Source organism: Chelonoidis abingdonii, chromosome 7, assembly GCF_003597395.2.
Source record: "Chelonoidis abingdonii isolate Lonesome George chromosome 7, CheloAbing_2.0, whole genome shotgun sequence".
Classification (NCBI taxonomy): Eukaryota; Metazoa; Chordata; order Testudines; family Testudinidae; genus Chelonoidis; species Chelonoidis abingdonii.
In genome coordinates this window covers 33,796,391-33,821,339 of record NC_133775.1, presented here as the reverse complement: position 1 = coordinate 33,821,339, position 24,949 = coordinate 33,796,391, and the positions used below count along the sequence as shown (strand labels likewise).

The window sequence follows — 24,949 nt, the reverse complement described above, 5'->3', positions numbered from 1 at the left end:
CATTGTATTGTAGTTTAAATAAATTACCAAAATAGTTGAAACCAAAGTGATTATACTCCGTTATTTTGACAAATAAAATATGCAGAAGTTTAAAAATGTGCACAGAATATTTTTTTTTTGGGTGCAGAATTCCCCCAGGAGTACTCAGCGTAGAGAGTGCTTAATTGCACAAGACGCTGAGTTAAGCAAAGCAGCTCAGCATCCCGGCCATTCCTAAATCCTATGAGGCATGGTAAACTGGGGACTTCGTAAGCTAGGTATGTTATTTTAGAACTGATGAACAGTAAGATCTTACCAGAGATTATTCCTCATGTCAAAGTTTTTGCTTTGACTAACAAAAAGAATTCAGAAATTTACACTCTGCTACATCAACGACATAAGTTAATGCTTCAAATATTAATAGCACATATCTGTACCTGTGGTACAAACTGACAGTCACAAGCAAAAACTTATTAAGCAGTTATACAGTATATTAAACATAAGAATTACAACACATTTGTTTTCTTGCTAAGTTTTATTAATTTTGCTTTATTTGTACAGTAACAAAGTCATGGAAAATGATTTAATTTTTGTCATTTTCACAAAATGACAGCTTAATTGTGTTCTAAGAATCTTGGGAAGTCCATAGTTTGATTTTAAAAAATTTCTGACACCATACAAATATTTTCAGACGCTTAACAGAAAGCAAATACATTGAGAAAACCTCCGCATGTATGTGGGATTTTCTAGCTTTTAGTTAAAATGCACATCCACCATTCGCTCAATTATTGTTTTTGACTACAAATGATGAAAAGCCATAACCAGTCACCCCCCCGCCACCTCTCTTTAACACAAAAATATTTAAGATGGTGTTTGGCATTTGATATTTTTTCTTAAACCTACAATCAGATCACTTTGGCCAACAATGACAAATGAACAATTCTCAACACCATACGAGAGGAACATTCTTCAAAATAATATTGTCCATGTTTGTATCATTTCCCGTGACTACAATGAGAAATACAGAATGAGACTTTCATGTGATATTGTCCATTTTAAAGGATGTTTGCTATTCCCAAATGGTCAAAAAAAATCAGGGTGAATGATTTAAATCACTGATTTTAATCAGCAATCACAGAACCTGGCTTTAAACTTAATCATGATGTTTAATCATATTCTGCATTTGTACTTTTTAGATATTTTCCTAAAAAAAGGTTGATTCTCATTAGTTGGTAACTATTAAAACATGGTTTTTTGCAACTAAATATACCTTATCTCCTGACTTTGGTGTTCATTTTTGCAACCAGGAGTATAAACCATGTTTATTTAAGAAATTATATAGCTTAACACACATCTTGTCAGATTCTTAATTTTTACATTTTTATTACATTAGAAAACAGTGTGTGATGCATTTCTTATTAGGTTTTTTAACTTGATTTGTGTCATGCCATATTTGAAAGAAAATTGTCACATTCAGTTAAAAATGCACAAAACAGAACTTTATTAAATAAAATTAAATGTGCTGGAGACAAAAGTATCAACATATGTTTTTGCATTTAAAACTAATTGCTTTATTAAACAAAGAAGGTATTGAACAAACTAGTCATTGACCTGAACTATTTGAATAAATTGAAATGAAGAAAATATTCTCTTTCCACACGTGCAGAAGAGGCTACTGCTGTCAAAAGCTGGTTTAGCACTTCCACAACCTCTGGTTCCAGCTGCTTAGCCAGTAACTTCCGGCAGTTCAGTACTTTGACATTCTTTAAAACTTGTCAGCAAATATGCACTGCTTAATAATTTTTGTACTTAATTTAAATGATTGATAAATTATAAGCAACTTAAGTCCTAACATAGGTTGTTGATTTCATATCTAATTTAGCATAAACCTGTATTTAAATACAAGAAATCCAGGTTTTTTTTTAAAACAATATTGATGTTTGTATCTAACCTGCCAAAGATAATAAGAGAGGAGACCCTGTAAATGCCATTCAAGACAGAACTGTAAAGACTGCAAGGTACATAAATAACATTCTTGCGCCACCCAATGACAGTTACATTACTGAATGGTGTCCCTAGCCTCTGTCTGTCAGGGGATGGAGATGGATGGCAGGAGAGAGATCACTTGATCATTGCCTGTTAGGTTCACTCCCTCTGGGCCACCTGGCACTGGCCATTGTCGATAGACAGATACTGGGCTAGATGGACCTTTGGTCTGACCGGTACAGCCATTCTTATGTTCTGAAGAAGATCCTACACAGATTTCATTGACCAGAAGCTAGTAACCATAAAGCTGAGCCTCGCAAGTGAGAACAGAAGGAGTTGTCATATTTTCTGACTTCTGAAAACATAAGAATGGCCACACTGGGTCAGACCAATGGTCCTTCTAGTCCAGTATCCTGTCTTCCAACAATGGCTAGTGCCAGATGCTTCAGAGGGAATGAACATGGCAGGACAACTAGTGAGTTATCCATCCATTCATCCAGGCCCAGCTTCTGGCAGCCAGAGGTTTAGAGACACCCAGAGCGCAAGGTTGCATACCTGACCATTTCTAGCTAATAGCCATTGATGAACTGATCCTCCATGAACTTATTTAAGTCTTCTTTGAACTCAGTTATACTTTCGGCTTTCACAACAGCCCCTGGCCACAAGATCCAAAGGTGACTGTACACTGTATGAGGAAAGTACTTCCTTACATTTGTTTAAGCCTGCTGTCTATTAATTACATTGGGTAACACCTGGTTCTTATGTTATATGAAGGGCTAAACAACACTTATTCACTTTCTCCACACTATTCACGATTTTAGACCTATCATATCTCCCCTCAGTTGTCTCTGTAACTGATATAGTAAGTTCTACTGAAATAAAACAGCTTTTAGTACAAGGTTGCTCATATCCTGCTCCAGCTGACGCAAGTCTAAAAAAAATTTTCTGAGCGGTGCATCTTGCTGTGCTAGTAAAGAATCTTCTAATCTTTCAGATCATTACTAAAAAAAGTATTGAGGGGTAATTTCATATAGGGAGCCTCTTTTATCATACAATTGCTTCAAAAAAGTCCATAGCTTAGAAGAAAAGCCCCAACTCTGTCAAAAAGCATTCTTAGATAGCACAGAGTGGAGGGCCATGCCTTAAATATAATAAGTTTATCTCAGGTGACAACATATCTTTCAAGTCTCTAAAATCAGTAGCCCTGTACCCTCCCTGCAATGTCCGGCTTTGGTTTACTTTGTGCCACCAGCCTAATGGGCCCGATGCAGCCCTTAATTTAGTGCCAATGCCCTTCTAAACAAATGCTAGGCAGAGAATCCACTCAACTGGCTCAATTTCATCCAGAGTCTTTGCCAGCTCCCACTGGCAGAGGTCTGTCCAGACACAGTTCACTCCAACAGAGGACCTGCAGCTAGATAGCACAGACACCAAAGAGGGTGGTATTAGCCAAGGAGGCAATGTAGCCAGAACGCTCAGAGAATGCACTAATTCAATACAGTCTCTTCTGCTGGGGATCCTGCAGAGCCTTGGCAACAAACTGTGGCTGCCCCAATGTGTGCAAACACCACCTGTCTTCTCCTGGGGGTGGGATGGAACTTCCCCATTGGTGGAATGGAATGCAAATTACACAACTGTACAGGGGATTGACAATATGTTCAAATCCTGTCCAAGACAATAGTGACCTGAAGTCATCATCATTACAGGTGGGGAGCTAATTTATAGGAAATAACTGAGGGTTAAGGCCATTTTCTCACCTCTCGAGGATGAGGCTGAGACACATCCTGAGGTACACTGGAGAAGTAGCACTGTGTCCCTGGTCTTTGGCTAGATGACTGATCTCAAAGGTTATCAATATGGAAGTCTTCATGAACATTTATTTGGGCATAAGCTTTCATGGGTTAAAAACCCCTTCTTCAGATGCAAGTTGCATGAAAGCTTATGCCCAAATAAATCTGTTAGTCTGTATCCACAAAAATAATGAGGAGTCCGGTGGCATCTTACAGACTAACACGGCTACCCCTCTGATACTTGACATAAATATAATATTCAGCAAGGAAAATAGCTAGCTCAGACCAGAATTTTAGATTACAATAGTAACAAATTTCATAGCACTATTCTTTTACAATTCACAGATCCTATTAGAATACTGTAGCTACAGACTGGGCAGAAACAAGCCTGGAAATATCAATTCAAAGCCCTGAACACTGAATTTTGTTAAAGCTTTTCCTCTCGAATCTTGTTACATGTATTCTTTGTGTAACAGGATCTTACCCAACAATACATACATACAGTAGTAGAGAGTCTAAAGTGAAGGGGAAGAGAAACATGGCAAAAACAAAAATTTAATCAATGGCCTCTGCTCTAAAATACATACCTGACAACTTGCTGTTCTTTTCGTGTTTCCTACAGAAATTTTCAGTCTGCAAAGGAGGTTGTTCATCTTGATAAGCGTTCAAGGATGCTTCCATCACAAAACTAACAAAGTAAAATACAAGGTCTATGAGGACAATGACTAATATGGTCTAAGAGAGAGAATGCCTTAGGCCTGCTTGCTCCCATTCACCCTCCACACCTAACAAGATTTAGAGAGAGGACATTAAGTTTGGGAAGCCCCTTCTGATTCTCTGATAGTGAAATCCCTCCCACAATCTCAGAGAAGGGGAGACGAACACAAATCAAATCCTCATCAATAGCAAGAAGGGAAGCTGAACATTAATACACAAATCATTCCCTTCCATCCCCAAAGTGTTTCTTCACTAATACATAGCATTACCCTTCTCCCAAATTCTTCTTTAGAGGGAAGAGAAACACTCACACACAAAAATCCATATGTACTCCAGGATCTACAGAAAGAACATAAGAACAGCCACACTGGGTCAGACCAAAGGTCTATCTAGCCCAGTATCCTGTTTTCCAACAGTGGCCAATGCCAGGTGCCCCAGAGGGAATGAACAGAACAGGTAATCAAGTGCTCCATTCCCTGTTGCTAGTTCCCAGCTTCTGGCAAACAGAGGGGGAGCAAGTAACACATTAATCAACAAAAATCCTGTTACAGAATGTAACAACAAAAATACAGAAGGAAATGAGTGACACAAATCAAAATTCTCCATCCCCCAAAATGAAACTATTTTAATCTACCTCCTTCTAGATTTTGGGGAGACTGTGAAACTCTGACATATTAGGATACACAACTAAGGCTGTGTCTACACTGCCAGTTTCAGCACTAAAACTTTAGTTGTTCAGGGGTATGAAAAAAAACACACCCCTGAGCAACAAAAGTTTTAGCATTGAAAAGTGTCAGTATAGACAGTGCCACAGCTTCTAGTGATAAAGCTATCACCCCTCATTCAAGGTAGTTATTTTTTTTTTTTTTTATCTTGGGAGCGCTCTCCCCCCGCGATAAAGAGCGCCTACACTGCCCGCATCACAGCGCTGCTGCAGGCCATGCCAGGTTGGAGCACTTGAACTGAGAGCAGGAAGAGGATCCCCTCCTTCAGCTCTGGATGACATCCCTCCCCACTGGATGAGGAAGATGCATGATCTGAATGCAAATGAAACAGCTGGACTGGGGTGTGGGGAGTAGATTGGACAAGGCAGGGGAGAAGGGAGATTTGGGGCATGTTGAAGGGGATTAGGAACATGTGGGACAGGAGGAGGGGTGACAGATATGATGAGGAGCCAAAGAACTGGTACAAGGTGTGGGGGGATGCAACAAAGTGGGGGGAGAAGCTGAGATTGGAGGAGTTTGGGAACTGAGAGCTAGTAGGGATAGGGAACACTGGAGAAGAGGGGGCAGATCAGATGAGGTTCCAGAAATAGGGGGAACTGAAACTGGTGGGGCAAGAAAACTGAGGACAAGGAGCTGTTGTTGCAGGATGGGAGAGAGACTGGAAACAGACACCCAAGGAGACAGAGCTGGTGGGGCAGAGGTTGAGACTCCAACTTTTCTGGGTAAGGAGACTGGAATGAGAAGTCTGAGGATTGGAGACTATCATAAGAGAATGAGACGAGATGAGAAATTATGGTTGGGGCACAGACAGGGCTGGGACAGGCAGAGGCTGAAAGAGATGGGGCAGAAGGGATCATGTTTGAAGGAAATGGACAGAAGAGTCCGGGCCAGTGCTCACTAGAGTACACTGCCATCCTGAGCCTGGAATGGAATACAGGATTCCTGAGTGCCATCGCTCCTTTGCTGTCAACAAATATCTGTGAAACAAAATGGCAAAGTTTTCCATCCTCCTCTAGCACTGCTCCATATAGAGGACAACCTACTATCACTCCTACCACTTACTCCATTAGCTCAAGAGGTAATTTCCTTATTTATCACTCAGGGAAATTAAACATATTTACATTTAAATAACATTACTGTGGTTGCCAAGATCAAGCACCCAAAAGTTAGGAAATACCTAAATTAAGATAGCGGGTGCTACCTTAATTGGGTACTGTTGTGCATATGCATTATGATATAGTTCTTTAATTACATGATCACTTTCTAAGAAATAAAGTATGTGGGAAAAGACTCCTTAGAGAATAGGTAACCCCTTTGGAAAGGTCAACTCATCTCTGGCACAGAACCGAGGAATAAGCACTGCAAAAAACGGCACTGAAATGCCACAAAATTCCCTTGATACTGCTTTGCCCTAAACCAAACTACAGTAAAAAGAATCTGATCTTTTTAGCGCTTAGCATATCACAAACAAGATATGCAGGTACAATTCTGATAAAGCATTAGCAGAATTGTGCAAAAATTAAATTGATATAATTTCACATTTTCCACTGCTAAGCAAATAAGCCTTCTCTTACAGTACAAAGCGTAGAAGTCTTATTTCCATAGTCAGCGTTTGAGCAACAATATGTCAGTACTTCTAGATAGAAGAAAAACATCTGAGAGTTGTCAAAGCACGTTAACTTTACAAGGTAGCTTCCTTGTAGCAAGACTTCTGGTCAAATTCATGCTTTCCATTGCATTTAAAATGCAGCCTGAATGCATAAATATTAAAAACTGAGCATAAGCTACCTTAAACTTTGTCATTTAGTTTGTACATGATGTGTAAACTATTTCTCAAACGAGTGAGCAGAAATGCTGTCTAACAGATATACACAGAATTTAGTATTCTACTTTTTTCTGAAGAAATAAAAGCCATGTTTTCTAAGATTTGTTGAATAAATAAAAGGGGAAGCGGCTCTTTAGGCTAACATTTCTTAATATTGATACTGATTATGTTTAGAACAACAAAAAGGCTAGGTTGCCAAAACTGGTATTCCAAAGGCTTCTGTTACTAAACAGATTTTGCCCAAAGGAAATGACCATCAAAATGCTTATCACTGTGCAGAGGAGAACGCAAGTGCAGGATTATGTGGAAGAAGGGCACAAGTTACACCTTAATGAGTCTGGGACCAAGAAAGAGAGAAGAGAACAAGGGAGGATAGAGTCTGGCTGTGTGTATGCAGGAGGCGCGGACGGCAAGTTACAGCAGCGAGGGCTCCCCCGACACTCATCCCCCATCCCCGACGCCCTGCGCGAAGCAGGTGACCCAGTCCGCACGTTGGCCCAGCTCCTTGCGGCGTTTCACCCCAAGCTGCACAGCTGTGCAGGCCCCTCAGCAAGCACGGTCGGGCCCTAAGCACGGGGAGGCGGGAGCCGAGCAGGTCAGTACTTTGAAACCGAGCTCAGGGCCGGCCCAGCGGGCCAAGCGCCACCGGCTCCAGCGTCCGCACGGGCCCTCAGGGCCAAAGCCCCGGAGCCACACCGCAGACTGGCTCGCCTCCCGATGCTGGCCGGCGGGGGCTGGAAACTTACGGGGAGCCCCAAACAGAAGCTCCCGCTCCCTCTCCGGCCGGAGGGCCAGCCAGGGCCAGCAGAGCCAGGCCGCGCCGGGCACTCGGCGGGAAAGCTGCCCTGAGGGGCGCGCTCAGCCCCGGCGGTGGGTCGGCCCATGAAACGCCATTCAGCGACAGCCCGTCGCGGGAAGCCCCCTGGAGCCGAGCGAACCCGGCCGGGGTACGGGCGGTGGCTCCCCCTCACTCACAGGCAGAGAGCGGCGGCGGCAGCCGGTCCTAGGGCGCCAAGAGTGCGGTTTTTGTCTGAGGCCGCCTTTTGCAGACAGCTCCAGGGCAGCCAATCCTAGCGTTCGTTAGAAGCGATAGCAGCATTCACCAATAGCAACCCGTCCAAGAAAACAGTGCTTCCATTGGCCAATGGGGGAGGTGTCACTGCTAAAGGGGTGTGCCCAGTTCTTAGTGCTAGACTTCTGGAACTGGGAGTTCTTTAGCTATTAACCAGGTCCTGACCAATATACTGCTGCCTTTCTGGCTGCACTTTTCCCCTCACCTCCTTGTCTATGCACTCCCTATCCGTGGCCCCACAAAGTCCCAGGACCTGCTGGTCAACCTCCTCCTCGCCCTGGCTAAAATGGCTATCTACACAACCAGGGAGAGGAGGTTGGCCAGTGGAGACGCCTGTGATTGTGGGGCTTGTTTCTGGTCCTTAGTCAGTTTACGTATCTGGGCTTAGTTCCTCTGTGCGGCATCTGCTGGCTCCTTTAACGCCTTCGAGGAGCAGTGGGCACTGTCCCGGGTTCTCTGCTTGGTGTCCCCGTCAGGCTCCCTTCTTTTGACCCTCTGACCACACTCCTGTCCCTGTTCTTTTATTAGTTGTCCCCCAAAATCAGTTGGGTGCTGAGGTCCTGTAGATCCTCCCCTTAGGCTGGCGGGATCCCTTAGCAGTAGGCGGGCTTCCGCCCGCCCAGTTCCCAGAAACCCAATAGGTACTAATGTGCCCCACATTGCGCCAGGCAGGGAGATGTTGTGAGTGGCTCTGGACACTACAGCTTGTGTGTGACTAGACTCACTTGGGACTGTGTGTCCTGGCTTAGGTTATCATTTCAGAAGCAGAGCCCTGGAGTTACAACGTAAGTTATGGTGTTAAACTGTTTTTGCACTGATTGGGTTAGTAAATAAACAGGATGTTATCGATTACTTAAGTACAACATGCTGAAGTGAAAATAGTCCTCAGCTTTTTTAACGGTTCTCTTTGGGTCAACTTCTGCACTCTTTTACGCTCTCTAATCCCCCTGAAGTCAATGGATTGCATTCGTGTAAGGGCTCTTTTACACAAGGAAGAAGCTCAGTGTGGAACAGCTGTTCGGTGTTACTGAATAGCTATTCCGCACTAACTCCCTGTGTGGATACTTTTATTCCACACACTTTGGAAGTGGATTAATTTAAATCATAAAAGGGCTGTTGGTGGAGAATAAGATCTACAACCTATCCTGGAAAACCATCCCCCATTCTCACAGGCCTTGGTAGGCAGGCCAATCCTTGCTTACAGACAGCCCCCCAACTTGAAGCAAATACCAGCAACTATGCACCACGCAACACCACAGAAACACTAATCCAGGAACCAAGCCCTGTAACACACCCTGTTGCCTTCTCTGTCCCCATATCTACTCTAGCGACACCATCATAGGCCTCAACCACACCAGCCACACCACACAGGCTCATTCACCTGCACATCTGTGATACATGCCAGCAATGCCCCTCTGCCATGTACATTGGCCAAACCAGACAGTCTCTACCTAAAAGGATAAATGGACACAAATCAGATATCAGGAATGGTAACATACAAAAGCCAGTAGGAGAACACTTCAATCTCCCTGGACATTCAATAACAGATTTAAAAGTAGCCATTATTCAACAAAAAAACTTCAAAAACAGACTTCAAAGAAAAACTGCAGAGCTACAATTCATTTGCAAACTTAACACCATCAATTTGGGCTTGAATAGGGACTGGGAGTGGCTGGCTCACTACAAAAGCAATTTTCCCTCTTTGGTATTGACACCTCCTCATCAATTATTGGGAGTGGACCACATCCACCCTGACTGAATTGACCTTCAACACTGGTTTTCCACTTTTAAGGTAACTCCTTTCTCTTCATGTGCCAATATATATTTATGCCTGTATCTATAATTTTCACTCCATGCATCTGAAGAAGTGGGTTTTTTACCTATGAAAGCTTATGCCCAAATAAATCTGTTAGTCTTTAAGATGCCATTGGACTCTGCATTGTTTTTGTGGATACAGACTAACACAACTACCCCTCTGGTACAGAATAACGGTGTCCACATAGGGCATTAGTACAGAATAGCTATTGTGCTTTAAATTCACATCCTAGCTATTTCAGAGTAACTTCTTTGTAATCAAAAACTTTGGTCTTGTTGAGAAATAGCTCTCCAGCAGTTGTGTACATAAATCTCCTATTCCCTAAAAAGTGAAATATAAGATTTTTTTTATTAAACATTCCATATTGAGATTGTTAACTCTATCCATTGTTAAACTTATGCAAAGATTAAAGCTTTCCACATTCTAAAGGGAACCCTATAGCATGGCTATTGTATTATATTAAGCTTACACTGAAATTAAGAAGGAATATGCTAACTCAGGGCCAAATTTTACCATCTTTATTACGGTTGAGTAGTATTTTTCTCCATAGATAGTCCCTATGCAGTTTGAGGAGCGAGAGGATGGACAGATGGCTTTAAACCACTTTTGCATTCTCCAGTTTTGGACCAGCAGCTTTAACCTGCACAAGCTGCCAGTAGCCCCAAAGGGCCATTACAGCAGCCAGAGATCAATGTAAAAAGTACAGAGTAAGAAGCATTAAATCGCAATCTGAACTAAGGATGAAAGTGGTCAAGAGCAGATTATAGGACAAATTAATAAAATGAGGAATGCCATGAGGAAAATTCACAGGCCAAATTCTGTTCTTGTTAATCCATGTAACCCACAGAAGTTAGTGGTATTGAACAGGTGTGAGTGAAACTAGGTTTTGTCCCAACGTTTAAGTGCTTTAATTTTAGTAGATGAAATATTACATTAATTTAGAATCATGTTGCTTATTAAAATAATCCATCTATATTTGTTTCTGAGGGGTGTAATATCACACAACAGTTTATTTTTAAAAAGTAATATTTGTCAAAAAATACTTCCTTATCATCACTATCTGATCTTTTGCAAATCTACCACTCTACACCAGACCTATCTCCTTCTGTCCAATCCAGAATCTCAGCCTTTATCTCTGATATCCCTTCCTGGATGGCTTGCCAACAATTTAAATTACCATGGCCAAAATTAAGCTCCTTATTTTCTCTCATAAATCCTCTCTACTCTCCATTTTTCTCTGTCATTGACATTAAGGTTACCTTTTTCCTTGCCACTCAGTCTCATAACCTGCGAGTCATCTTGAATTCCTCCCTCTCACTCTACCTTCCCCTCTAAGGCTGCATCGAAATGTTACTGTTTCTTCTTCCACCTTTTCTTACAGATCTGACCATTCCACTCTGTCCCAACACCTAAACTCTCCTTCATGCCCTGATCTTCCATCTCGATTACTGTAACACGTTCCTCTCCCATCATCCCTGACACTCACATCTTCTCCTCTGGGTGCCTCCTGAATTCAGCTGCTGAAACTATCTCCCTTGCTTATTGATCTCACCCATGTCACTCTCCTTCTTAAAATCTTGCCATTATATCAGATTTAAACTTCTTTTACCTACCTCAAAGACCCATCTCTCTATGTACTTGACATTGTTTCTTATGTTACCATCACCTTCTTTTGCTCTGCCAAGGCTGCAAGACTTGATGTCCCTCATCTCCTTCTCTAGCAAATATTTTGGTAACTTTTTGCTTTCTCTCTCCTATGTATGGACTCCTTCTACTTAACCAACACCTCTAGTCATTTTGAATACTTCCTGAAAACTCACCTCTTTTGTGATACTTCTAATAAGTGAGTCAATTTTATTTATTTATTTATTTATCTTCCATACAGTTAGATAGATATAGTATAGACCACTCCCACCAGATCTTCTCAATGCCTGCCCAACCTCCAGCTTTACCTCTTATCTGGATGGAACCCAGGAGTTAGAGAAGGGAAACAGAGACAAGCGCAGCTCACTCTCTCTTGTGCTAAAACTAGAGGGAAGCTCTCTCCCCACTCAGGGTGTGATAGGTAAGCGTATGTCCACATAGCAAAGAAAAACTCATGGCTGGCCTGTGCCAGCTGTCTCAGGCTCACGGGATTCGGGCTGCAGGGCTCTTTCATTGCTGTGTAGACTTCTGGAGTCAGGCTGGAGCCTGAGCTCTGGGACCCTCACACCTTACAGGGTCCTAGAGCCTAGGCTCCAGGCCGAGCCCAGACATCTACACACAGCAATGAAACAGCCCTGCAAGTCCAAGCCCCGTGAGTCCAAGTCAACTGGCATGGGCCAGCCACGTGTGTCTAGTTGCTGTGTAGAAATATCCTAACAGGCCCGCAGAGCTCCCCTTTTCCTTAGCCGGTGCAGTAAGAGCTCCATCTTCTGTTTCAATCTACTTTAACCACTGCGCTTCAGCCACTCCCTCAACTCTATCTGTCTATCTTAGCTGGGGACTAGGAAAAAAAGAAATTGCAACCATTGAGATCTGATGAAGAAGGCAGCATGTTGAATGCTCTGCAGTCCAAACTGCTCCACTGTCTGCTCCAGTGGCCTCATGTACATGATGAACATGAAAGGTGACAAGACAGAACCATATGGAACCTTGCTTAAAAGAACCCTTGAGGCAGGTGAGCGATTGCCGAAAACAACCTCTGGGATCTCTCCAAAATGAAAGAATGAAGCTACTGAAAAGTAATTGTGTCCACCACTGCAGAGTATGCAGGTGAGTTAACAATGTCTTGTGGCTGTGACAGGTCTAAACGAATCAGCACTGACAATGGACCATGCCTGGGGACTGATATCTGCTAGTTTAACTGGTGAAGCCTCCTTACTCTATTCAGGCCTAAAATCTTCTGAATAGATTTTCCTTGAAAGATAATGGACAAATTTATCTGACACTTACAGGTACAGGAGTCTGTCATCCTTCTGTATTGCCAAGAGCTCCTGCCCATAAGTTAGAATTATCTTTGTGTAGGTTGTCCTTGCCCTAGCAGTCTTTGCAAAATTACAGTTTTATGTCTATGAAAATGCTCAGCACTTCCTTTTCCAGTAAGAAACATCGTTCAGTCTTTATCAGCCTGAAACTCAAATGTAACAAGCAAGATATCACTTGGTCTTAATTCCCCTTTTTGGTTTTGAAATATTGTTCTGTGGTAAGCGTTGCCTCTCTCTAAGATTGTGTTGAGACGAATCACTTCAGTTTCCTCACTCATCAACAGTATTGTCAGCCCCAAGGATTCAAAACTCATGAGTCAGGCCCACCTTCAAAATCAAAATATTTCCTTAAAAAGCATGAGACTTTTACAAAACAATAAAAGTTTTGAGCTTTTCATTTGCATTCGGATTTTGCACCGTTTAGTTACATTTAGATTACATTTTCATGTTTTTCCTTATAACCATGAGGGCTAGAAAATTACTTTTTTATTTACATGAAAACTGAGATTTTAAGTAATCACTTGAATGTAAGAGTGGGAGCTTTAAGAAAACACCAAATGTCACAAGACATGATAAAATCACCAAATTTGGCGATACTATATTAGCCCTCGTATAACATACCCAGATGTGGTGATGACTATGCAGGCCAGCATTTTCCAGTCTAGGGGTTGCTATACCCAGGTGGATGGTGAAGGGTTAGTCATCCTATTTCAGCAAAATTTCCAGTATCTAGCAGTAACTAGGACCCAGGCAGAGTGAGTTGAAGGTTAGACAAGGAGAAGCTCTAAGGCAGTCATGTGGAACAGTTTGGATCACTTGGTACACTGGGCCCATTCAAACAAAATGTGTTTTAATATAGCCAAATGCAAAGTTATACAGCTAGGAACAAGGATGCATGCTATACCTACAAAATGGAGGACTGTATGCTGGACAGCAGTGACTTGGAAAAAGATTTATGGGTCATAATGCATAATGGCTCCCAGTGTAATGCTGTAGCAAAAAGGGTTAGTGCAGTCCCTGGATGTATAAACAGCAGAGTAAGTGATTTTGCCTCTGTATACAGCAATGGTCAGGCCAATATTGGAATACTGCGTACAGTTCTTGTGTCCACATTTTAAAAAAAGATGTTGAAAAATTGAAGAGGGAGCAGCAAAAGGCTGAAGAAAATGCCTTTCAGTGAGAGACTTACAGCACTCAATCTGTTCAGTTTATCAAAAAGAAGATTGAGAAAGAACTGGGTTACAGTGTATAAGTACCTTCATGAGAAGAAGATACTGGGTACTAAAGAGCTCTTTAATCTAGGAGAGAAAGGCATAACAATGGCTGAAAGCTGAAACTAGACAAATTCAAATGATAAATTAGTTACAAATTTTTAAAAGTGAGAACAATTAATCATTGGACAAAACTCCCAAAGGAACTGATGGAGTTTCCCTTTCTTGATGTCTTCACATCAAGAGTGAATGCCTTTCTGGAAGATATGCTTTAACCAGACATAATACAATTTTAGTCTCACACAAGTTATTGGGCTTAATATAGGAGTGACTGGGTAAAATGTAATGGCCTGTGATATACAGGAGGACAAACTAGATGATCTGACGGTCCATTCCGGCATTAAATTCTATTAATTCTCCTGCAGCAAACCCAGTTTCTGTTTCTCCTACCTTTCCTGTACTTCTCATTTCTCACCCTTCCACCTCACTTGCACTGCACTCTGTTACAAGGAACTGCCACTTGTAGATGGTGAGAAACCAGCTGTCCCGACTCCATAGCTGAACTGTTCACATTGCTCAGCCAACTGCTCAACACCTAATAGAGCCTTCCTTGGAGAGAGACTAGTGCAGAATGGTGAGGGGAGAGATGTAACAGAACTAGCATCTACTACTACCTCACCATCCCTAGACAGTACTGCAACAACCTTCCCAGCCATCACCCAGGCTATAGTCAGCACCCCATGCCCCACCCAGTATCAACCATTCCCCCTGTCAGCTGCCACCTACCAGAACTCCCCCCAGCTAAAACCAGCCAGGGTTTATTTCTGACTCTTGCAATCTTTTGTGATTACACGTGATTGTGGATGTCAATGCAAATGACTGTGACAAGACTTGACCTGAAGTCATGCAGCTGGTTGGGGAGAGAGGGAAAACTGTTTGGGAGGAAGACTTTTGAGAGACTCTGGAGGAAGCACAATTAAAGCATTCCCAGCAGGCACCAATCTATCTTCAGTAATTTGAACACTTCTTTTAAATATTGCTGCAACAGTTTCTAACACTCCTGGAAAGTTTACTGAGTATACTGTGCTTGAGCCAAATAGGGTTGTATTCATGTAATTAAAGGCAAAAATTGGCCACTTGTGCACATTTTCTGTGTTTCTCCTTTTTTCCTTGTTTGTATTTTATCTCTTCTTGAGACATCTGTTTGAACCCACAGAGTTGCAATTTCCTTTGTTATTTGTTCTCCGGATTTTCCCAATACATCTGTCACTTTTCTCATTGCCAATCTTTCTGTTTCTGTTCCCCTAGTAGATCTGTGGATAGCACCTACTTCTTGCTTCAATATCTGACATAGGGCTGAATCTGGTAACCTTATTCATTTGAGTAATTTCAATGTCAATGGGAATACTCGCACATGTTCAGGGAGCAAGATTTGGCTCCTCAGTCGTACTTTTGTAATAAAAGCTAAAATGAGATTTCAGGAAACTGCAACTTATTACCTTAAAATTTATGACACTGTCAAGATTGCACTGTAAAAATTCATATTATTTAATTCTCCACTCTGACACTAAAGCATCATTTCATTTATATGCAAATAAGAATATATTCTACTGCTTTTTTTCCATTGCAGAAACTGTTTGAATTATTCACAATTTATTAATAAAGCTTCATAAATACGTATTTTTTCCACTCAGTTGGTAGTAGCCATGGAGAGAAACTATAAATCAGACTTTTGTTGTTATAAGCTTCATAACAAATATGAAGATTTGTGGAGTACATAATTAGATGTCCTATGATTGTAATGGAAATAGTGAATCATCTAGATGAAATACTCTTTTCTTTATGCCTTTCTCCTTGGTAGAGGTATTTTTGGAAAATGGACTATAAAAATTAACAAAGTTATACAAACTGCTCGTGAAAAATAAGATACCATTTAAATGTCATTTCCAACAGTATGTGATGAAATAATTGTATTTAACCTCTCCGCACTTCACAGTCTGTATAGAATAAGAAAAGCAGTTCTAGGATATAAATATTATGATTTGTATAAATGATTGGTTTTATACCAAATTCTAATTTTTAAAATGAATACAGGCTTGATCCTACAAGGTGCTCAGCACTCTGGCCCTAACCCAGCAAAGCACGGAAGCATGTGCTTAACTTTAAATAAGTGAGTAGCCTTACTGAAGATATTATGTGCTGGTGTTAGCAGCAGTACTAGCTGGGGAACATGCTAGATCTGCTTAGAGGAGCAGCAAAAGGCAATCTATGGTGATATCCCTGAACCCATTTTGAGGAATACTGTACTGGCTGGTAGAATTACTGTTGCAGAGGATGTTCTGGGAAGTGCTAGCTACCCAAATATGCTACAAATAAAACAAACCTGTAATGCTGGACAGAGTAGAATTTAGTCCTGAATATGTGTAAGGTAAGGCAGAGTTCGTTATCAGATATTTAGAATTATGAAGTCCTTCAAAAACAGTGACTCTTGTGTCTTCTTGTATAACTACTTGTTTTTAATTTAAATGCTGATTTTAAAGTAGGTCTACTCACTACACTTCTATTTTGCTGGTCTAACTTTCACTTCTAAAATTTAATTAAATAAACTTAAAAAAATGTTTGGTGATGCAAACTTGTTTCTGGAAAGACTCTCAAAACTTATGTCTGAGGCTATTAGCTGAAATCCTTTGACAAAAGTAGAATGCTACTACCATTACTCTGAAAGTAATTAACTATTATATGGCCTATGTGTAAATTGTGATCAAAACACAAAATGGAGCAACCATAACACTTATTTAGGATGCCTTTTGACAGCATCATACTACAGATTGGCTATCTTTTAAATTCTACAGAATATTTATTATGGTATGACATTTCTATTTGCAAATGGATTCAAATTTTAACTCTTAGGACAATTATGATGCTTTATTTGGGTAAAAGAGACACTGTGATATGGCACTATATCAATTATTAATTATACATGGCATACCATCCAGTCAGGAGTAAAAAACTACAGTAATAGGTAGTGTCTATGGCTTGAAAACAAACATTAAAAGAGCCTCAAACTTCAGAGTCTCTGAGCTCAATCACTGCACCCATAGGAAACCCACAGGATGGGAGAAAGCCTGCAAGAAACTCCCCATGTTTGCCTGGCATAGTTTTGTTCCTTCTCAATCTCCCCTGAAGGGGTAAGGTTTCCAACCTCAGTCTGTTGCAGAGAAACCAGAAATCAGTCTGAAAACACACAGACCCCAAGTATCCAATGTGGACAGTTGGCTCCTCCCCAGACCATTCTTTTTCTTTCATTACCTCCCTCACCAACCCACAGAGGTCAACTACAAAGTATGCCTGCAAAGGGGCTGCTATGATTTTGCAAGGAGGGGAGAGCATGAGTAGCAACTGTGAAAAATCGGGATGGGGGTGGGGGCAACAGGATCCTATATAAGAAGAAGACCCAAAAATCAGGACTGTCCTTATAAAATCAGGACATCTGGTCACCCTAGTTTCATGCTGCCCTTCCCAATTCTGCTAACTTTAGCTCTTTGCTACCTGCACTGGCAAACAGGAACATCTGCCTGCTTCCTCAGGTGCATGAGGAGCATCTAGAGTAGAGGGCAAGGGCATTTAGAAATGTGAAGTCAGTGTTGAGCCCTCAATCCCCATCATTTGTTAATGTCCCTCTATGAATAGAAATCTACTCAAAAGATTATATATGCCACACTGAGATGCCAATTTCTGCTCTGAGCCGCAGGAACTTCTTACTATTTTCTGTAGTAATTTATATTGTGGTTTTTTTTTCAGGATAGCATGTAGTATTCTAGCTTTTTTCAGGATAGCATGTAGTATTGTAGCTTTTGCCTGATTCCTACCACATTTACTCACACCACAACCCCATTTTTGGAGTTTGTGGATCTCTTTCATATTCTCTGTGGGAAACAACATTAGTGCTCTGATTTGGTATGGCAGCATTCCAGGTAGAAAGTTTTGGCTTGCACCGGGTTTTTCAGGCAGGATTTGTATAAGTTCTGATGCTTTCTTCACTCCATGGTATGCAAAACACAGGAACACATGGCCCAAACTATATAAATGTGTGAACTGTTTTGCAGCTGTTTCTCATTATACAGATAAAATGTAAACATGGTAAGTAAATTGAGATGATAGAGGCTGGGGTCAAGAATACTGTAGGGGTTCAAGAAAGCAACAAATGTCAGGCAATGATCTGTGAAAATTTAAATATTTCTGTCCAATATATTTCCAAGACATCTTATTTTAAAAAGACAATTATAAATAAAATTAATATATTTCATAAATTATATGGGGAAGGTACTCTTATTGTTCTGCCTGATTGGAAATGGATTAAGCCAATGTAACTGAGAGCTGAATAAATCTGGCTCTGGGGCTTGATTTGTATTTAGTTCATGAGGGTAATATGCCATCTAGTGGCAAGTAGATGTATTTTCTTAAACAGAGATGCTGATATGTTTACTAGTTATTTTGGCTGTGAAACTGATACCCATATAGGGGCAGTGTTAGTCCATGGCACTTTTTATTACACAGTGACCTATTACAAGCATCCCGCCCTCTCCCTCTGTATTTACTGTATTTTGTAAGAGGGATAGGGCCTGGGAGAAAAAAATATTTTCTCATGAGATTTGAAAGCTGATCGAGAACACATGGGATGAGGAGATATAGGAAAGCAATTTCAGATGGCAGGAGCAGCAGATGAGAAGGTTCTCACCCTGTGATGGAGTGTTCACCCCACACAAAGTAGAGCAGATTGAAATGTAAGGGTCTCTGTGGACTACTGCAGGAGTGCCAGGACAGAAGAATGCTCCAGCTGTTCCCTGTCAACCCCATACTTCCCATTGGCCCACTCCAAAATGCTCACTGGGTCCACAGGCTCAAGGATATTTCCTGGGGTGTGGGGCTTATTCTTTCTTGGTGGCTTCTTTGCCCCAGAGCAACCAAGGGGCCTAATTCTCCACTATTTTGAACCTTGTGCTGTCGTTTACACTAGTGCAGAGTACAGAATGTGAAACGCACTCTCATAAGGTGGCATTTTAAACCCATTCTTCACTGGCGATGGAAAATCAGGTTCTGGGACCATAAGGAATGATTGAGAAAATCCATGGAGGTTTTTAAAAGCAAGGAAGACCTTTTTGAACTGGGTATTGAAATAAATAGAGAGCTAGTAGGGATGTTTAAAGATGAAGTTGATTTTGCCGCTTTTTATCTATAAACTGCATATTAAACAAAAGTATTAGTTAACTTAAAGTTTGCTGTTGCATATTTATATAAAAGAACATTGTCACAAAATCTCTAGGCATTTTAAAATATGAAAGTGTGGAGCTGAAGGAAGGTAAATAAATAAATATTCAAATCCAATCACAGTTCAGACATCTCTTAAACAAATCTCCATGTGTAAAATATCACATTACTTATGCTGCATGGAATCAAGGCTGTGGCATACATGGGAAAAGCTGAGTTACCGATAGGTAGATTTCTAATCACAGGAAATATGGAAGATAAGGAAAGTTCAGGGTCAAGGATGAAGTCAAGGCTATGGACAGTGGAGGTACATGATAGATCTAAGTTGAGCAGAGACATGGAACTATGCTGATAATCAGAAAGACACATATAATATATTATATACTATGGACCAAATGCTGCCTTAATTTACATCCATGAAACCTCACTGACCTTGTCAATTTGACATAACATCACTGTCAATGTGACCTGACAACAAATCCAGTTTTTTATTTAAAGGCACAGGGTCTGATTCTGCATTCTATTATACCATTTCTAGGCAATTGTAATTCCACTATTTGTTACTGTTACATCCTCCTTGACCTTGAATCTTCTCTTCTCTCTCTCTCTTTTTCTCTCTCTCTCTATATATGTAATCTTCTGTATCTGCATATTTACCTGTTTCCACTTCTACAACATTGCTCAATTAAATACATTCTATGCTCCTAGTTAAAGTTATTCTCCAAGTTAAAGTTGTTATTGAATGTGATATTTTACACAATGTTATTTGCACACTGATATTTTACAAATATATTTGTGCAAGGGATTGTATGAACTATGACTATATTTCCATATTTACTACCTTCCCTTAACTGCTCATTTTAAAATGCCTGAGTTAACATGAAGTTTCTATTTTTCCATATTTTGACTTCAGTGGCATAAAAAGATGTAATGGGATAGAGAATCAGGCCTGTAATGTCAGTAAGCAGCAAAACTGACTCTGCTTGAAAGCTATCTCTTACAGTATTTCTTAAACTTTCAGCTTCCACATTTTTTCTTTAAAATTCATCATCACAGTGATTAAATGATTTTTAAAAATCTGAATTCTTGTATAGCAGGTTCTACACATAAGCAAAGCTGTACACCAGTTACTATCATAGCATATTATACGTGCAAAGCTTTTTACCTTTAAGTCCAGAGGAAGTTAGGCATATATGATTTAAACATCTAGCTGTTTTTTCCTTGCATTTGGCACATAGGACCAAGATGAAAAATAACCCACAGACCATTTTATAAATAGATTACTATAATAATAAACATTCCTTAGCCTACAGTATATTCTGTAAAACATTAAAACTCATTATAATGGCTGGGATGGTTACAATCTGTTCTTCTCCACTATCACCCAGGAGAAACTATGCTCCTCACTTATGAACAGATCAGAAATGTTAATGTCCCCACTTAAACCTGCTGTAGAAACACTGGGTTTGAGTCATCTCTCATTTTACATGAATTTTAGTTGGTTGAACTGCATTGACTTCAGTGGAGTTATTCCTGATTTATACCAGTGTAACTGAAAGCAGAATCAGGCCCTCTGTTCACTGATTATTAGACAGATACAGCACAGCACAACAAAGGCATGATGTCTGTTTTCCATTTGTGTGCCATCCTTTCACTTCGAAAGAGCTACTAACAAAAGAACAAAGAATTACAGTTCATAAAAAAAACTGTTTCATACCCCTATAGAAAAGAACAAAGAAATATATACAAAGAAAACTGTATCTTACCCCCAACTCCAACAGGACCGACTGAGGTGTGCTGAAGTCCCAGCAGGACGAGTGAAGTGGTTATGGTGCCCCCAGCAGACAGCAATGTTGGGGCCCTTAGACAAAAGCAGTCCATCAAAGAGAGAAATTTTGTACTGAAAGGAAAGAATACATATATCACTTAAGGCATCTGGCTTAAAATACTAAAGAGACCAGCACCACAGAAAGGGAGTTTCTTTTAGAAAATTGCCTGTGGACTATATTTTAGTGTTCAGAAGCCACTCCCTGAAGCTGTTTTATACAATAGCCAGTTTTCACCAGTTTCAGAAGTACTAGTGATTTAGTGGCTGTAGAATCACAGAAAGCTCCTGGACTCTGTGTCACACACACACGGTCTCATCCTTTTTGTTAAAAGATGGTTGATTATTAAACTAAATATCTGGCTGAATGTAATATATATATCACTTTATTTTTTCTCTCTTCCTGTGTAGTACCTATTTTCTGCTAGCCTAGTTCTCATTTGTTATGTTATTTGTTGTTATTTGTTGTTTAAAATAACTAGTGTTGTGATGACTACCTGATACAGATCTGATTTGAACAAAAATACCCTCCAATTTCATTAAAGGTTCATAAATTTACTTGGACAATGCTCTTCCGATGCCTTCCAAAAATGTGGATAATGAGGCCTGATACAATTTTAACAGTGTAGTATGCAAATACAACCTAATACAAATTTTTGATGGAAGAGATTTTCTGTCGGAAAATGCAGTTTTTCAAACTCGAAACATTTCATGGGAAAATGTTGATTTCAATGACATCTTTGACAAAAAAGTCTTGAAATGAATTGTTTTGACTTCCTCATTTTGTTTTGATGTCAAAATGTTTCCTTTCGATAAGATAAAAATGTTTCATTTAAACATTCTTGTTTTGTTTAATTTAGTTTTGACTTATTGTTATAATATTAAATGTTATATTTAACATTTGCATGTATCTTATATTTTATATTATTTTATGTTTTGATATTTCCAGTACAATTTTTAAAATTTCTGTTCTGCAAGTAATTGAGAAATTTCAACTTTCCTATTTCAAAAAACTAATTTTGAAATGTCTGACTTTCCCATGGGATGGAAATTCTGTTTTCTGACAAGCTATAATTGGAAGTAAATCTAAACTTCCTCTCTCTAACAATCAGTTTTAGTTTATGCAATACCCAGTTTTCTCCAGTTTCAGAAGTACTATTAATTCAATGTAGTATGTTGATGGTGGTTCTGGTATGTTATCAGCTTCTGCTTTGCCCCAATCCCCAAACAATAAAAAGTTTTTTTACATTGGGATGGAGGATGGGCCATGTTCTGTCTTTCATTTTCCCTCTCCGTCATTTATAATATCTTTTTCGGAGTCAGGAAAGATGACAATATCATTAAATTAATGCAAGATGTCATCAAAGGTGAAACTCAAATTTCTATCCCCATTGGCAGCTGGCCCAAGATGTGCAAAAATAGGATTCTAAGATGGGTTCCTATGGCCATAATTAATCAACTGTCTGATTTTCAAAAATACTAAACACTCTACTGCTCACAATGAGGTATATGAGGACTGTGTTGGGTTCTCAGCACTTTTGAAAATGTGAGAGGCACCTAAATATGAACTTTGTAACTTAACTTTAGATTTCACTTGTAGAAGAATAGCCAGTGAAGCTGGTGCAGATGCACAGGGGCCCATACAACTTAAAGGGCTCTGGGTGGCTTGAAAGCATGTGTCATTATTAAGGCTACAGATTTGTCACATGAAAAAAAGTCACAGATAGTATGTTTTCCCCATTTGTCTGTGACTTCAATGGCTATTAGCCAGGATGGACAGGGATGGTGTCCCTAGCCTCTGTTTGCCAGAAACTGGGAATGGGAAACAGGAGTTGGATTACTTGGTGATTACCTGTTTTGTTCATTCCCTCTGGGGCACCTGGCATTGACCACTGTTGGAAGACAGGATACTGGGCAAGATGGACCTTGTCTGACCCAGTATGGCCATTCTTATGACTTTTTTCTGTGTCTGTGACTCACCCTGCAGCAGTGGCTCTAGCAGCTCCTTTGTCCTGTGAGGTTGAGCCAGGCGCCCTGCACTGGGCATGCCAACCTGGCACGCATGATCACAGCACCCTCAGGTTTGGCTCACCTGACCCTCCATCATGACACTGGCAAACTTCAGCAAGTGATTTTGAAACCTGGAGCACTGGGTCACAGCACTGCTCAGATTTGGCCTGCCTGACCATCATGATGTAAGGTTGGGCTGTCCAGACCTCAGCTCCGTGGGACGCTGGAGCCATTCCAGCCTCAGGCCCAACCCCTACACCAGCATCCTCTGGGCACCATGCCAGGATTAGGGTTCCAGTGCTGAGGGGGAGGGTACTGTTGCAAGCGGTGCTGCTGTGGGAAGAGGCCCACAATAAAAACCTGCACCGTGGGACATGTTTATGTTTCTCTACCAATGTTAGACTCCTTTTATTTTTAATCTTGGTCCTTTGGTAGTTCTTCTACCATGGATCCTGATGTCTCTGGGGCTGTTGGCAAAACAGCAATACAGCTATCATGCTTTTTCAACTATGAAACAACTCTACATTATCAGAGAAGTGAGGAACCAATCATCAAGAAATTAGCCAGGGTCTTCGAAGTTCCCTGCAATTCAATGACATCCTGTATAGCTGTTTATCTTAGTGACTATTTATTTAATGGAAAAGGAGGTGGCTATATATGTGCAGTAAATTAATGTCATGCTTCCATTTGATTTCTGTAGCTGTGTTGCCATTTCCTTGTTCCTAGAAAAAAACATTGCAAATTTATTTTGACCAACTTTCTAAATCTCTATATGCAGAAAAAATATTATTTACATTTTTATGTCTCCACTATATAGTCTGCTATGCTTTTGTGTCTGTATTTGTTGCCAGGGGCATGTCTCATGATCTCTTTGTAAGACAGGAAGAGTCAGAGCTACAATGTTTGCTAGACCTTCAGCCTCCAAGTAAGTTAACAAAAAACTGCTTCGTAAATTACTGCTTATATTATGCTCTATCAAAGACGATTGTGACTTATTTTTTGTATTATGTAGGAGTGCTTGCAGTGATGCTATAATTAAGGTTGAGCTGACATTTCTTTTTTAACTTCCTATTTTTAATACTATTCATTTAAGACAGTAATTTTTCATGCTTAGTTCCATGTCAAATATGAATATTTTTTGATAGTTAAATGAAGTCCAAATTTAAGTGGTTTGAACATGAATAAAATATATTTTCCACTTTAAAACATTGCTTTGGCCTTTTTGGCTCTCATTCTGGATCTAATCCAAATCTTGTCAAAATCAAGAGAAAGACTTCTATTGACCATAGAGGGAGTATGATTGGACCCAGAGACCAAATCAATTTAGTTATCCCTGCACACAGCAGGTCTGAATTTTGCCCACTGACTTTAGTGGGATTGCTTATCTAAGTGAGGGATGGAGGACTGGGCCCTTTTACATTAAATATAAAGAGACTATTTTATTACTTAAGCAGCAACAAAAAAGAAATCTGAAAAAGAGACTAAAACAACTAAACTGTAGTAGTTTAAACTATGGATGACAATAAGCCTACAACTCATACTATAAAAGTTATTCAAATAATACTTTCAATCTAACAAAGACAATTGGTGTTTCAATTTTTCTTATTTCTTTTTATTATTTTGAACCACATTTCTAGAAAGGGTGTTTATTTTTGTTGCCAAACAACTCATTCCTGCTCCCATTGGTGTGTTAATAGCCCAAATTCCATTGATTTCTTTAGGAGCTGGATTGGGACGCACATTGACTGAGTACATTTAT

At 40.2% G+C, this 24,949-nt stretch overlaps 1 protein-coding gene across 1 annotated transcript in view; it reads right to left on the bottom strand.

Moving 5' to 3' along the window:
* Positions 1-4,437, bottom strand: part of CDC7 (cell division cycle 7) — a 28,994-nt gene extending 24,557 nt beyond the window's left edge. Inside the window, exon 1 of the mRNA XM_032772976.2 lies at positions 4,343-4,437. Within this exon, the coding sequence (XP_032628867.1) occupies positions 4,343-4,436 (94 nt within the window). The 5' untranslated portion in view covers position 4,437. The remainder of the gene's footprint in view (positions 1-4,342) is intronic.
* Between the last annotated feature and the right edge of the window lie 20,512 nt (positions 4,438-24,949).